We start from the raw sequence: 14,003 nt of genomic DNA, 5'->3' as shown, positions 1-14,003 counted from the left end.
CCTCCTTTCCTCTGCCGTCCTCCTCCAGCAGCCTGGAATCACTTGCTCCTTCCCAGCCCTCCGCTCTACGCGCTCAGTCAGCAGACTCTGAGTGAGCAGCTAGGTGCCAGGAATCCACAGATCTACCAGTACCCTTCTCTGTTCTCTCCTCTCCCCAGTCTCCATTTCCTACCCGAGGAATTCTCATTTGTCCTTCAAGCTCCAGCCTAGAAGCCACCTCCTTCTGGAAGTCCTCCCGGGTTTCCCTGGTCACGTAAGCCTCCATCTCTCCTGTCCCCTACCGGAATGTCCCTTGCTCTTTTCGTATGAGAAGGTGAAGTTCTCCACTGTCACTGCTCTGGGCGCAGCTCTGAAGCGCATCGCCTCCCCTTAGAGCTGTGTGACCTTAGCGGAGTGACCGAGCCTCTCTGTGCCTAGCGTTTCATTCCTACCTCATAGATGCTAATTTCTCAGAACAGGCTAATTTTCGGCTCAGGCAGTCAGGGCCCCCGCCCTCGTGCCCTGGCGCCAAGCACTCGCCCCAAAATCGTTTCTGGGGATAAAGGTCTAAAAGGAACTCTTAAACCTGCTCCTTCCCGGAGGGCACAGCGCCTCCCCTTCTCTCCAGCCCGCGACTGCCCATCCAAACCGAGGCCTCGCGGGGCGAGTCCCTTGTTCTCCAGCTCGTTGAACTGGGACCCCGAGCACCGGTCGGCGGGACCAACTCCGCGAACCGGACAGCTGCGCGGTCCTCTGATCCCCGCCAGCCCAGTTTCCGCCCGCCCTTCCGGGCCCGCCTCTCATTGGCTCGCGTCCCGCCAAGCCCCACCCCCGGTCGTCACTTCCGGGCAACGGAGCCCGCGGAAGGCGGAAGTGTGAGTGCCGCGGCGGCGGCTGAGTTGAGCTGATGTGGCCCTAGCTGGCTCCGCGGCTCCTCCGAGTCCGGGCTCGGAGATTCACACGCGGCCCGTGAGACCGAGCGAGGGACGCATGGCCCTGAGGCGGCCGCGGGGCTTGGCGGGGTCTGGAGGTTGACCTCCTCCCCGCAGCCGGCCTTCGAGGCTGCCTCCTCCAGGCAGCCTCCGGGGCCCGCGCCCGCGGTTGCTCAGGCTCCCGTGCGCCTGCCTATCCCCGCCCCACCGGTGTCCCGGACGTTGGAACCTGTGACCGTGGCCTCGAGCTGGGCTTCTAAAACCGGCCGCAGCCCGGCGACCCCCGAGGCCTCTCGCCCCGGGTCCCTAGACCTCTCACTATGACCGCGGCCGCCGCCTCCAACTGGGGGCTGATCACGAACATCGTGAACAGCATCGTAGGGGTCAGTGTCCTCACCATGCCCTTCTGCTTCAAACAGGTGAGTCCGGTGGGCCCGGAGGTCACCGCCCTCGCCTCCCCCGCAGAGGGGCCGTCTGGCCGGGTCGTCCTGGTTAAAGTTCCCGCCGGGGCAGGGCTTCGCTGGGCGGGTGCAGGCGGCCGCGGGCGGGGCGACCCTCGGAGTCCCGGCGCAGTTCCCGCAGAGAATCCGTGGATGAGAAGCGCACGGCGTTGGCCCTGGCCGCCCGTGTCAGCCCAGGCCGGAAAGTTCGCCACAGTCAAAAACTCGATACCGAAGCAAAGTCTAACAAAGCAAAATGATCCTCCAGAATCGGAAGGGAACTGCGGGACTCTGTGTTTTTACATTTTATCCTGTTTTAAAAAACTCTGACCCAACTGCACCTGTTTTCAGAAGCACACAACTCTCCCCTCCCAGGCTTCAACACTAGATAGGGGCCTTGGTTGCAAGGTGATTAAAAACATCCACCAGGTTGTACACCTAAGATCTGCGTTTCACAACAACTGCACATTTGGCCGGCACACCTGTAATCCCAGCACTTTGGGAGGCTGAGGCGGGTGGATCACCTGAGGTCAGGAGTTCAAGACCAGCCTGACCAACATGGTGAAACCCTGTCTCTACTAAAAATACAAAAATTAGCTGGGGGTGGTGGCACATGCCTGTAATCCCAGCTGCTCTGGAAGCTGAGACAGGAGAATCGCTTGAACCCGGGAGGCGGAGGTTACAATGAACTGAAGGTTGAAGTGAGCCGAGATCACTCCATTGCACTCCAGCCTGGGTGACAGAGCGAGACTCCGTCTCAAAAACAAAAAAAAAAAACTGCACGTTTGACCTAATGTGTGCAAATGTTACCACAGTTGAAAAAGATCTCATATACAAAAAGTTTAGCGTCATTCCAGCATTGAATAACATGTCAAAGAAAATGGCCATTTCTAAGTGTCATCTGTTTAATCCACAGTAAACAAGCATTTAGTGCTTTGGAAAAGAAACGCTGACTGAAACGTTACCAAGTAGGTAGAAAAATGAAAACAAGATGTATATTTTGAAACAAAATGGCACCAGTAGTTTAATTTTAGATGAGCAAACACTGTGTTTTTCATATTCATTATCTTTGGGATAAAAATATCCAAAAAATGTTTTCAGCCTGGGCAACATAAGTAAGACCCTGTCTCTATACAAACATTTAAAAGTTAGCTGGACACAGCGGTACATACCTGTAGTCCCAGCTGCTCAGGAGGCTGAGGCAGGAGGATCACTTGAGCCCAGGAGTTTGAGGTTATAGTGAGCTATGATTGCACCGCTGCACTCCAGCCTGGGCAACACAGCAGGACCCCATCTCTAAAAAAAAAAAAACAACTTTTTTTTTTTTGATCAAGGAATTTTCAAACCTTTCTGTAGAGCCCTCCAGGCTCTTGTGTCTGAGTTGTTTGCCTGATGTGGTTGGTGAGCTTGTGGGGGGAAGACAGGGCTGCATGCCTCCAGAGCCCCCGGGGCAGCATCTGGTCTGGACGTGGAGAATGCCAGCTTTCTGCCAGCCACATCTGGGTGTTTCTGGAACGACTACATGTCCCAGTGTCCACTGTGACTTGCCTGGCAGCAGAACTGCATTCTGGGATGTGGAGTGGTGACTGGTCCTCCTCCTGCAAGTCAAAGGCTGTCATCTTTGTTTTTTTGTTTTTTCGAGATGGAGTCTTGCTCTGTCACCCAGGCTGGAGTGCATTGACGCAATCTCGGCTCACTGCAACCTCCACCTCCTGGGTTCAAGTGATTCTCCTGCCTCAGCCTCCCAAGTAGCTGGGATTACAGGCATGTGCCACCACGCCGGCTAATTTTTTTTTTTTTTTTTTTTTTTAGTAGAGACAGGGTTTCACCATGTTGGTTGGGCTGGTCTCCAACTCCTGATCTCAGGTGATCCACCCACCTCGGCCTCCCAAAGTGCTGGGATTACAGGCGTGAACCACCGCGCCCGGTCCCAAATGCTGTCATCTTTGACGCCTGTCAGTGAAGTGCCACCGTGGAAGGGGCTCTGGTTTAGACACCTGTGAAAATACATCTTAGGGCCTAGAAGATCCAGCTGTCTCCAGCCGTGGACCACCTGCCATGTGGTGGACACTAGGCCCCTGCCAGAGCATGTGCTGATTAGTCAGGCATCTGCACAGACCTGTCAGGAAGTGAAGGACGAGAGACGTCCCTCCGAGTCCTGAGGGCTGCCGAGAGGGAGGCCCAGTTGCTCTGAGCTGGCCGCAGCGTCTCCTCCACGGCAGCCTCCTTGGACCAGGGCACAGGGAGAGGCCAGCAGGTGATTTGGGGATGTGTGATTAGTGTTTGGCAGCCTTGTCATTGAAAAACTTTGGTTTAGTGTTGGTTTTTTTGCTTGTTTTAGTAGTTTTGGCACATATATATATATATATATATATATATATATATATATATATATAAAAGCACACACACACATATATGGCCGGGCACATTGGCTCACGCCTGTAATCCCAGCACTTTGGGAGGGTGGATCAAGAGGTCAGGAGTTCAAGACCAGCGAGGCCAAGATGGTAAAACCCCATCTCTACTAAAAATACAAAAATTAGCTGGGCACGATGTCAGGCGCCTGTAATCCCAGCTACTCGGGAGTCTGAGGCAAGAGAATCGCGTGAACCCAGGGAGTGGAGGTTGCAGTGAGCCAAGATTGCGCCACTGCACTCCAGCCTGGGCAATAGGGTGAGACTACGTCTCCAAAAAAAAAAAAAAAAGTGTGTGTGTGCGCATATATATAAAATAAACATTTTATTGAAGTTTGACATACAAAAATGTGTACACACGTCTTCAGATGTGCTGTTGATGTATGTTCATATAATGAACAAACCCGTGTGACTAGCTCCCAAATTAAGGAGCACACTCCATGGCCGTGGCTGGCCTACCCCAGGGCACACTGCTGACCCCTAGTGTGCCACAGTGGTGCTGCCTGGTTTGAACTGAGGCAGGCGGATCCTGCCGTGCAGGTGTCTAGTGCTAGTGTCTGGCTTGCACTCTGGTATTTGCTGCACCGCTGTGTGTGCCTGTGTGTAGTTCATCCCTGCGAGGCATTTATGGTGTCTCCTATTGGGAGCTCTTGTGATGGCCTGAGGAGTTGGCCAGGCATTGGCAAGGGGTGCGTTTCTGCTGGGTGCGTGCCTGTGTGGAGTGACCAGGCCCCAGGGTGTGTGTGCTCCGCTCTGGAACTGCCATGTGGATGCAGTCAGTGGCGCACATGCTGGCCTGCGTCCCCAGTAGCATTGGGTATCATGTCTTTTCCACTGGAGCCATTCTGATGAGTGCTTGCTGATACCTCATGAGTTTTTGGTGTTAATAGACTTATTTTTTTTTTTTCTCCCCCGAGATGGAGTCTTACTCTGTCACCCAGGCTGGAGTGCAGTGGTTCAATCTTGGCTCACTGCAGCCTCCGCCTCCCAGGTTCAAGCGATTCTCCTGCCTCAGCCTCCCGGGTAACTGGGATTACAGGTGCCCACCCCACGCCCGGCTAATTTTTTGTGTGTGTTTTCAGTAGAGATGGGAGTCTCACCATGTTGGCCAGGCTGGTCTCAAACTCCTGACCTCAAAAGATCCACCTGCCTTGGCCTCCCGAAGTGCTGGGATTACAGGCGTGAGCCAGTGCGCCTGGCCAGACTTACACGTTTGAGCAGTTTTAAGTCTACAGAACAATAGAGTGGAAAATGCAGCACCCCTTCCCCCGTCACTGTCCTCCTGGTTCACATGACTGACGTCTCGCGCTAGGGCGGCGGTCCTTGTGTTTTTTTATTTTTATTTTTTGAAATGGAGTCTAGCTCTGTCGCCCAGGCTGGAGTGTAGTGGCATGACCTCAGCTCACTGCAAGCTCTGCCTCCCGAGTATCTGGGACTACAGGCACCCGCCACCACGCCTGGCTAATTTTTTGTATTTTTAGTAGAGACAGGGTTTCACCGTGTTAGCCAGGATGGTCTCGATCTCCTGACCTCGTGATCTGCCTGCTTCAGCCTCCCAAAGTGCTGGGATTACAGGTGTGAGCCACCGCTCCTAGCCGGTCCTTGTGTTTTAAGTGTCACCTCGATGGAGGTAGTGGACATGTAGCAAGATTCACTCTCTCTTTTTTTTTTTTTGAGACAGAGTCTCGCTCTGTCGCCCAGGCTGTGATCTTGGCTCACTGCAAACTCTACCTCCCGGGTTCACACCCTTCTCCTGCCTCAGCCTCCTGAGTAGCTGGGACTACAGGCGCCCACCACCACGCCCAGCTCATTTTTTGTATTTTTAGTAGAGACGGGGTTTCACCGTGTTAGCCAGGATGGTCTCGAGCTCCTGACCTCGTGATCCGCCTGCCTTGGCCTCCCAAAGTGCTAGGATTACAGGCGTGAGCCACTGCGCCTGGCCTTTTTTTTTTCCCCTTGAGACAGAGTTTCGCTCTGTCGCCAGCCTGGAGTGCAGTGGCACAATCTCAGCTGAACTGCAACCTTTGACTCCCTGGTTCAAGTGATTCTCCTGCCACAGTCTCCCAAGTAGCTGGGATTACAGGCGTGCACCACCACGCCCAGCTAATTTTTGTATTTTTAGTAGTGATGGGATTTCACCATGTTGGCCAGGCTGGTCTCGATCTCCTGACCTCGTGATCTGCCCACCTCAACCTCCCAAAGTGCTGGGATTACAGGTGTGAGCCGCCGTGCCCGGCCGATTGACTCTCTTCAGGGTGCAGGTTACGGGCTTGCTGTGTAACCACCACAGTCAAACCTAGAACACAGCTCCATCTCCCAGAGGGTCCCCACGTACCCCTTTGTCACCAGCCAATCTCCGTACCCCCAGCCCCTGGCAACACTGACCTATTCCGTGGCCTAAAAGTTTACCTTTTCTGAACGTCCTGTAAACAGAATGACACTATTTGTAGCATTCAGAGTCCAGCTTTCTCTGCTCAGCATGGTGCGTTCAAGTCCCATCCGCGTCACGGTGGGTGTCTGTAGTCATCCCTTTTTCCTGCTGACAAATATTCCCTTATTCGAATGGACCACAGTTTGTATCCATTCGCTTGTTGAAGGACATTTGGGCTGTTTTTCCATTTTTGGGTTGTGGATAAACCTGCTGTAAACATTGGCATACAGGTTTTTCATGAACACGTTTTCATTCCTCTTGGGTAAGTGAATACCTAGAGGGGGCAGTTAATCCCCAGGTCACACAGTAAGTGTCTGTTTAACTTATGAGAACGGGGAAAATGGCACTGTTAATCTCTTCCTTCTAGAACATGTTCATTACTCGTAGCTGTGGACTCAAGTGGCTAAAGATGGTGCACATAGGGCATGTGCAGAGAACAAGGGGGTATTAGTTGGCAACACCCAGCTGTCCATGAAGACTTGAGGTGGGGACTGGGAAGGAGATGGCGCCCCTATGCTCTGCGCATGCAGCTTTGTCCCTGGACGAGGCACGCGGCCACCACACCAAGGAAATGGGCCTTTCGGTGCTAGGAAGTGTCGCGTTCGGCAGGAGACTGGGATGGAGCGGGGCCTGCGGGTGAAGAGGGTGCTCATGAGCTGGGTGTGTGGGGTGAGGGCCTCTGAGGAGCGCCTGCTGCTGTGAACATGTGTTCCTGTCTCCACCCTGCAGTGCGGCATCGTCCTGGGGGCGCTGCTCTTGGTCTTCTGCTCCTGGATGACGCACCAGTCGTGCATGTTCTTGGTGAAGTCGGCCAGCCTGAGCAAGCGGAGGACCTACGCCGGCCTGGGTGAGGCATCCTCTCCACAAGGTGGCTCTGGACCTGGGGCGGGGGCCTCATTCCATTTATTTGTTTATTTTCTTATTCCATTTATTTTCTCGACGTTATTCTTCCGCAGTTCCTTGGACAGCAGGGTTTTTCCTTTATTTTAAAATGTAATGCTACAAAAAAATGAGCCGGGTGTAGTTGCATGTGCCTGTCGTCCCAGCTACTATTTGGGAGGCTGAGGTGCGAGGATCACCTGAGCCTGGGAGTCTGTGGTGTCAGTGAGCTGTGACCACGCCACTGTACTCCAGCCTGGGTGAAAGAATTAAAAATTAAATTAAAAAAAAAATGCAGTTAAAACAAAAAATCTGCCGGGCGCAGTGGCTCGTGCCTGCACTTTGGCAGGCCGAGGCAGGCGGATTATTTGAGGTCAGGAGTTTGAGACCAGCCTGGACAACATGGTGAGACCCCATGTCTACCAAAAATACAAAAAATTAGCCAGACATGGTGGCAGGCACCTGTAATTCCAGCTACTCGGGAGGCTGAGGCTGGAGAATCTCTTAAACCCGGGAGGTGGAGGCTGCAGTGAGCTGAGATTATGCCGCTGCACTTGAGCCTTGGTGACAGAGTGAGACTGTCTGAAAAAACTAGAAAAACCTGTTACAAGCACATGCTTCAAAATTGGAGTGACACAGAAGGGTGTGAGGCACCAGGCCTCCCTGTCATCCTGTGCTCCCGCCTGCTCCCATGCAGCTTCCGCTTCTAAACTCAGGCCGAGACAGCTGTCCTTACAGTGCTGGTACAGGCCTGCTCACTGTCTCTCCCGGACACCAGACGTCTTCCCGCGGAGCTGCCTGCAGAGAACCTGGCTGTGCTCCCCAGCTCGGAATTCCGTGGAGGAAGCTCCTCGGGCCCAGGCTGTTGCTGGAGTTCGGCGGCTCCTCTCCCAGCGGCTTTGTCCTTCCCCTGATGCTGTTGGTTGCAGTTTTGTTTTCTTTAGTTACTTTCTTGCTTTCATGCTGTTTCAGCCAGGAGAGAAGGCTGCGCTTCCTGCCTCATTTCCGTGTGGAATACGTTCTACGTTGTCGTCAAGGGTGCCATCCCTCACCTTCCCGTCTGCCCGCGGGCTGTGTGACCCACACTGTCTCCTTGCCCGCCCCAGGCTCGGCACCTCTCGGCTCCACATTCCATTCTGGGGGCATCCAGTACGGGTGTTGAAATTCCAGCGTCCGTATTCTCAGGAGTTGGCCCTGTGGGTTCCAGTAAAAATGCCCGGCCTTGTGATGAAGGCTCTGGGCCTCCAGCCAGCGTGTGGCTGGGGTGTCGGGTCCTCCCTGCAGAAGGCCATCCTGCCTCTGGGCTCACAGCTCCCACGGCAGAGCGAGGAGGCAGAGGGAGAGGAAATGGTATTTAAGGGTCCAGGGGGGCCAAACGAAATAAAAACACCTGCAGGGTCCACACAGGGGTCCTGGCCTCCCAGCCTCCGCTTCTCCCCAGTCCCCTTTGTGTTGCCACAGAGAGAGAGTCCTGCGTTCGTTTCTGCCCTCGGAACCAGAGGGGATGCGTTCCTTCTCTTCCCTTCCTGATGAGAATGGCACTGTCAGAGCCTTTTCTTGTTGTTATTTGAGGAAGTGAAGTTCACCGTTAAATCTGATCCACAGTGAGATGGCCTAATTCAACTTGGGCTGAAACATGCCTACTGGAAGCCAGGAGGCACAGCGCCTGGGCAGGCCCCTTCCTGGGTCTGCAGAGCTATGGCCTACAGGGTGACCCTTTTCTCCGCACTGAGATCTCTGTACAGAGTTTCTGTGGCAGAGGCCGCAACTCAAGTACTTAGCTGTGTCCTGGAAGAAGACCGGTGACCCACGGCTGGGGAGGCCCCCATTTCTGATAGCTGGCTGTCTTATTCATTGAAAGTCCCCCTGCCGGGCGTAGTGGCTCACGCCTGTAATCCCAGCACTTTGGGAGGCCGAGGCGGGTGGATCACGAGGTCAGGAGATCGAGACCATCCTCGCTAACACAGTGAAACCCCCGTCTCTACTAAAAATACAAAAAAATTAGCCGGGTGTAGTGGCGGGCGCCTGTAGTCCCAGCTACTCGGGAGGCTGAGGCAGGAGAATGGCGTGAACCCGGGAGGCGGAGCTTGCAGTGAGCTGAGATCTCACCACTGCACTCCAGCCTGGGCGACAGAACGAGACTCCGTCTCAAAAAAAAAAAAAAAAAAAAAAAAAAGAAAGTCCCCGAACAGTCAAACCAGTTTGGCTACATGTGAAAGACTGGAAGAAAATTGCCGGGCGGGTGCTCTTCTATGCTGCCTGGAGCTCCTACCTGAGCTTCCAGCCTTTAACTGGCTGGGGTGACCGCAGTCCACGTCTGCCTGCCAGAAACAAACAAGATTCAAAACACCAAGCGTGTCTCAGGTTATGCCTTTGACACCAAACATGAAGGTTCCACTGCGTGAGCTCCGGACAGAGGCCCCTGGGCCCAGCCGCCCTGCGTCAGCCACAGTCTGCCCTGGCTCGTCTTAGAAGTGGAGAGACACGGCCGGGCGCGGTGGCTCAAGCCTGTAATCCCAGCACTTTGGGAGGCCGAGGCGGGTGGATCACGAGGTCAGGAGATCGAGACTATCCTGGCTAACACGGTGAAACTCCGTCTCTACTAAAAATACAAAAAACTAGCCGGGCGTGGTGGCGGGAGCCTGTAGTCTCAGCTACTCAGGAGGCTGAGGCGGGAGAATGGCGTGAACCCGGGAGGCGGAGCTTGCAGTGAGCTGAGATCAGGCCACTGCACTCCAGCCTGGGAGCACAGCGAGACTCCGTCTCAAAAAAAAAAAAAAAAGAAGTGGAGAGACACGCGCTGGGAGAGGCATCCCTGGGGAGGGTAAGATGAGAATCTCCCGGAGCTGAGGCGAGGCCGTCGTGCAGAGTGGACAGCAGCTACACGCTGCAGTCTTCAGGAGGCGCCGGGCTGGGTCTCGTCCTTGCACACAGAGACTTATCTTCCCTGGGATGGCCGGGTGGTTTCCTCCGAATGGCATCTGTCCCCACCAAGACACGGGTTTGCAGCGTGATGGTTCCTTGGGTTGGTAGCCCAGAGAGGTGGCCGCTGGTCACTTAACCCTCCCCGCTCTCCTCCAGTGCCAGGTGCCAGCCTGGAGAGGTGTCGTTTCTTGTTGGTATTTGTGTATTTCTCTGTGCTATTTGCTGTTGCTGGTTGTGGGTGGTTTTTGTTGTTTTCATCAGCTCACTTGCTGCTTCCTTTACCCTGAGTGTCTTGCCTGGACATGGACTTTTCTAAATCCCTCTTCAGAAGACACGCAGATGCACCAGTCATTCAACCTCCTTCAGCTGTCGCGGCTTCTCGTGATGCTGTTCTGAGCCCCAGACCCTGTCCTGCTGAGAATTGTGCCTGAACCCCGGCGTGCGTGGTCTGGGCTAGAAACCGCTTCCCCCAGCAGCAGCAACCGTTTGGCCCCCACACGGCCTCTGAGTTCTCGGTTGTGAGCAGCGGGATCAGGGGTGCTGCCTGTGTTCCATCATTGGGTGGTCCGGGCTTCTGTGGCTCCTGTGCCGGCGCTGGGGGACATCTGACTGGACCCAGGGCAGGGTGCACCCTGCATGGCGGCCGCGGCCTCAGAGCTCGCCGCTCACAAACACCTCCACCCTGGCGGGGGCTGGGCCAGCACTGGGAGTCCACACTCGGGGGAGGGCCGGGTCCCCGGGACCTTGCTGGGTGCTTCAGCCTCTTCCTTTCTTTCCCTGTGCCAGTCCAGGCAGGATGCGAAGGAGTGGGGTCCGACTGGGGCTGGTGTTTGAAGCTGGGGAGAAGTTGCCGGGGGATTGACACTGGGAATGGTGAGCGAGGGTTTGGCCAGGTGGGGAAAAGAAGGCGCGGGGCCGTGTCTCAGCATGGTGGGCTCTAAGGACGTTGTCCTGGGAACCGGAAGAGAGTGCCGCCCTGATTTCCTAGACGGCCTTCCATTTTCCCTTGCCAGTGGCAGGCATATTCTGAAACCATCTTGGGCAAGGTGCGCTCGTGTTTGGAATACGCTGTGGAGACTCAGCTTCCTTTTGGAGAATGGAAAGGCACGTTATGGCCAGGAGCACCGCCACGTTTGGAGCGTGGGGTTTTGTTGTGTCTGGGCTGTGCCGTCACCGAGGGGTGTGGAGGGCATTTTCTGGTGACAGCAGGGCCCTGGGCTGTGGGCTGCTGCTGAGGAGGCTTTTGGAGTTCTTAGTGTTTGAAATTCTCCGCAGCCCGAGGTCAGCTTCTGGGGCCTGGCTCCGGTTTCTGTGTTGTGGGATGAACTCAAGGGGTGCCAGGCTCCTTCAGCGAGCTGGCGGGCAGGTCCGGGAAAGGCCAGGGTGAGCCCTGGAGGCGGGGTCTTTGCTGCTCCCAGGCTCTGGCGTTCGGCAGTGCTGTGCTTCTTCCTAAGTAGTTTAAAGTAATGAGTGTTTTTTGGACTCATTCATATTTACTGGCCTGTGTGTTTCCTGCTTTCCAAAGCTCATCAGAGGCCTGTAGCCCGTGCGAGGGAGGAAACTGGGGGCAGGAAGCCGGGGCTGCCGATGGTGCTGGGCCATCCTGTCACGTGCACCCATCTCTGGGTGTGCCTTGGAGCTGGGACTTCCCTTTGCCCTCCTCCACCAGGCTGGGGAAGCGCAGGGGTCACCAGATGACCACCTGGGGCCTGGGAGGGACCCTGCTGAGTCAGCCCCGTTTCTCATGTGCTGCAGAGAATCCCGCTGTCAGGGCGAGAGAATGGCGGCTCCTCCCGCGTTCGGCCGGACGGCTGAACGGGAACGTCGGGGACGGGGACAGGGACGGGGACGGGGACGTCGGGGACGGGGACGCATGCTCCTCATCGGCAAGGCTCCTCATTGGCTGTCCACGTGGACACCACAAGCCCGGAGCTCTTGTCCCCTCCCTTCCTGGAGCACCATGCTTGAACAGGGTCTCCGTTTGTTTCTGTAAATGCCAACCAAAGGGTGAAAATGAAAGCCCTTCCTCAGAGTCCCTCCGATGCAGGCTGTGCTGCTCGGGCACCTGGGGCCGGCGCTGACCCCTCTGGGGACCTGCAGGCTCTGGCCGACAGCACGGGGTTCGGCCATGCCGGGCTGTGGGATGCTGTTTCCAGCGGGCCCCCAGTGGTCACCGGGTGGGAGGACTGTGCGTTGCAGGGACTTGTCTCTCTGTCTTTTAAAAAATCTGATTGAGTGAAAGAAGAACCTGCCTCCTGTCCTTCCCTTGCTCTGTCTTTGTTTCTTGTAGTTTCATTTGCAGATGGTAGATCCAAAAATAACCTGGTAGTCAGAATTGGAAACACCCCTCCTGCCCCGGAGAATCTGGACCCACGGGTTTCTGTGAAATTGCCCCGGACAGCTTTGCTCAGTACCTTTGTTCTGGATGTGCTTCTCACACTGTTGGATTGAGCATTCCTTTCTTTTCTTTTGCGCTAGCATTCCACGCCTATGGGAAGGCGGGCAAGATGCTGGTGGAGACCAGGTAAGCCCCGCCCTGCCCCTGCGTTTGTCCCCCCAACCCCCGCACCCAGGCCCTGGGGACCCTCCTGGCGGGAGCAGCAGTTTCGTTCCCGGATTCATCTGTAACTTAGGTTTCTGAGGAGTCACTCAATACACGAAAGTCCAATTACTTGTACCCTTCAGTGTTGTAATAAAAATTTAAATATGGAAAACTCCAAGAACTTGGAAAACAGCCCTCCCTTAGCTGTAATCTCTCAACACCATTCCTTCATGCCGCACCCACCCCCCGCACACTGCTGCATAAAGGTGCCATTGCATTGCAAATGTCATATTGTTCTTCCTTTGGAATAAAATTTCATGAGATGAAAAAAATTATGAGATGAAAAAATTGCCGGGAGATTGCACTTTTAGGCTTCTAAATTAGGGAATTGTAAACTCCAAAGAACAGCCTTTTTTGAAAGCAGTTGATTGTTCTGTTAACTTGACAAGCATCGTGGGGCTTTTTTAAAAAAATTTTTTGAGGTGGAGTTTTGCTCTGTCGCCCAGGCTTGAGTGCAGTGGCGCAATCTCAGCTCATTGCAGCCTGATGCAGCCTGGGTTCAAGCGATTCTCCTGCCTCAGCCTCCCAAGTAGCTGGGATTACAAGCACCTGCCACCACGCCCAGCTAATTTTTGTATTTTTAGTAGAGACAGGGTTTTGCCGTGTCGGCCAGGCTGGTTTTGAAACTCCTGATCTCAGGTGATCCGCCTGCCTCGGCCTCCCAAAGTGCTGAGATTACAGGCGTGAGCCACCGTGCTGGGCCCATCATGGAGCATGTTTGTAACTGTCAGAGCCTCTGCGGAGAGGCGAGTATAATGCCACATTGAGAAAAGCTGGGTGTCGCTCAGTGTGCATTCCAAGTGACATAGTGAGCGCTGCAGAACCTGCCCATACCCCGTGAACTGAGGCACGTTTGAAATCACATCTGTTGGCCGGGCGCAGTGGCTCAAGCCTGTAATCCCAGCACTTTGGGAGCCCAAGGTGGGCGGATCACGAGGTCAGGAGATCGTGACCATCCTGGCTAACACGGTGAAACCCCATCTCTACTAAAAAGTACAAAAAATTAGCCAGGCGAGGTGGCGGGCACCTGTAGTCCCAGCTACTCGGGAGGCTGAGGCAGGAGAATGGCGGGAACCCGGGAGGCGGAGCTTGCAGTGAGCCGAGATGGCGCCACTGCACTCCAGTCTACAACAGAAAGAGGACATGTCCACTCTGTATCATACTTGAAGGTATTACTGATTTTCTTTTTAAGATAGAAAGGAGGCCGGGCGCAGTGGCTCATGCCTGTAATCCCAGCACTTTGGGAGGCCGAGGCGGGCGGATCACGAGGTCAGGAGATCGAGACCATCCTGGCTAACACGGTGAAACCCCGTCTCTACTAAAAATACAAAAAACTAGCCGGGCGTGGTGGCGGGCACCTGTAGTCCCAGCTACTCGGGAGGCTGAGGCAGGAGAATGGCG

General features: G+C 54.9%; 1 protein-coding gene across 2 annotated transcripts; it reads left to right on the top strand.

Annotated features, from left to right (window-relative positions):
• The first annotated feature begins 232 nt into the window (after window positions 1-232).
• Window positions 233-13,015, top strand: LOC116275676 (putative sodium-coupled neutral amino acid transporter 10). 2 transcript variants are annotated; one of them, XM_031667769.1, is made up of 3 exons: window positions 233-1,330; window positions 6,926-7,043; window positions 8,048-9,045. In XM_031667769.1, exons 1-3 carry the CDS (start codon window positions 1,232-1,234, stop codon window positions 8,152-8,154), a joined length of 324 nt encoding a protein of 107 aa, XP_031523629.1. In that variant the 5' UTR covers window positions 233-1,231; the 3' UTR covers window positions 8,155-9,045. The 2 variants fall into 2 exon arrangements, with proteins under 2 accessions (XP_031523629.1, XP_031523630.1); XM_031667770.1 differs by lacking the exon at window positions 8,048-9,045 and adding an exon at window positions 12,479-13,015 and having other exon boundaries at window positions 243-1,330.
• Window positions 13,016-14,003: the final 988 nt, after the last annotated feature.

This window comes from Papio anubis, chromosome 7 (assembly GCF_008728515.1).
Source record: "Papio anubis isolate 15944 chromosome 7, Panubis1.0, whole genome shotgun sequence".
Classification (NCBI taxonomy): Eukaryota; Metazoa; Chordata; class Mammalia; order Primates; family Cercopithecidae; genus Papio; species Papio anubis.
The sequence above is the reverse complement of the archived record's forward strand: the minus strand, read 5'-3'. Positions and strand labels throughout refer to the sequence as shown.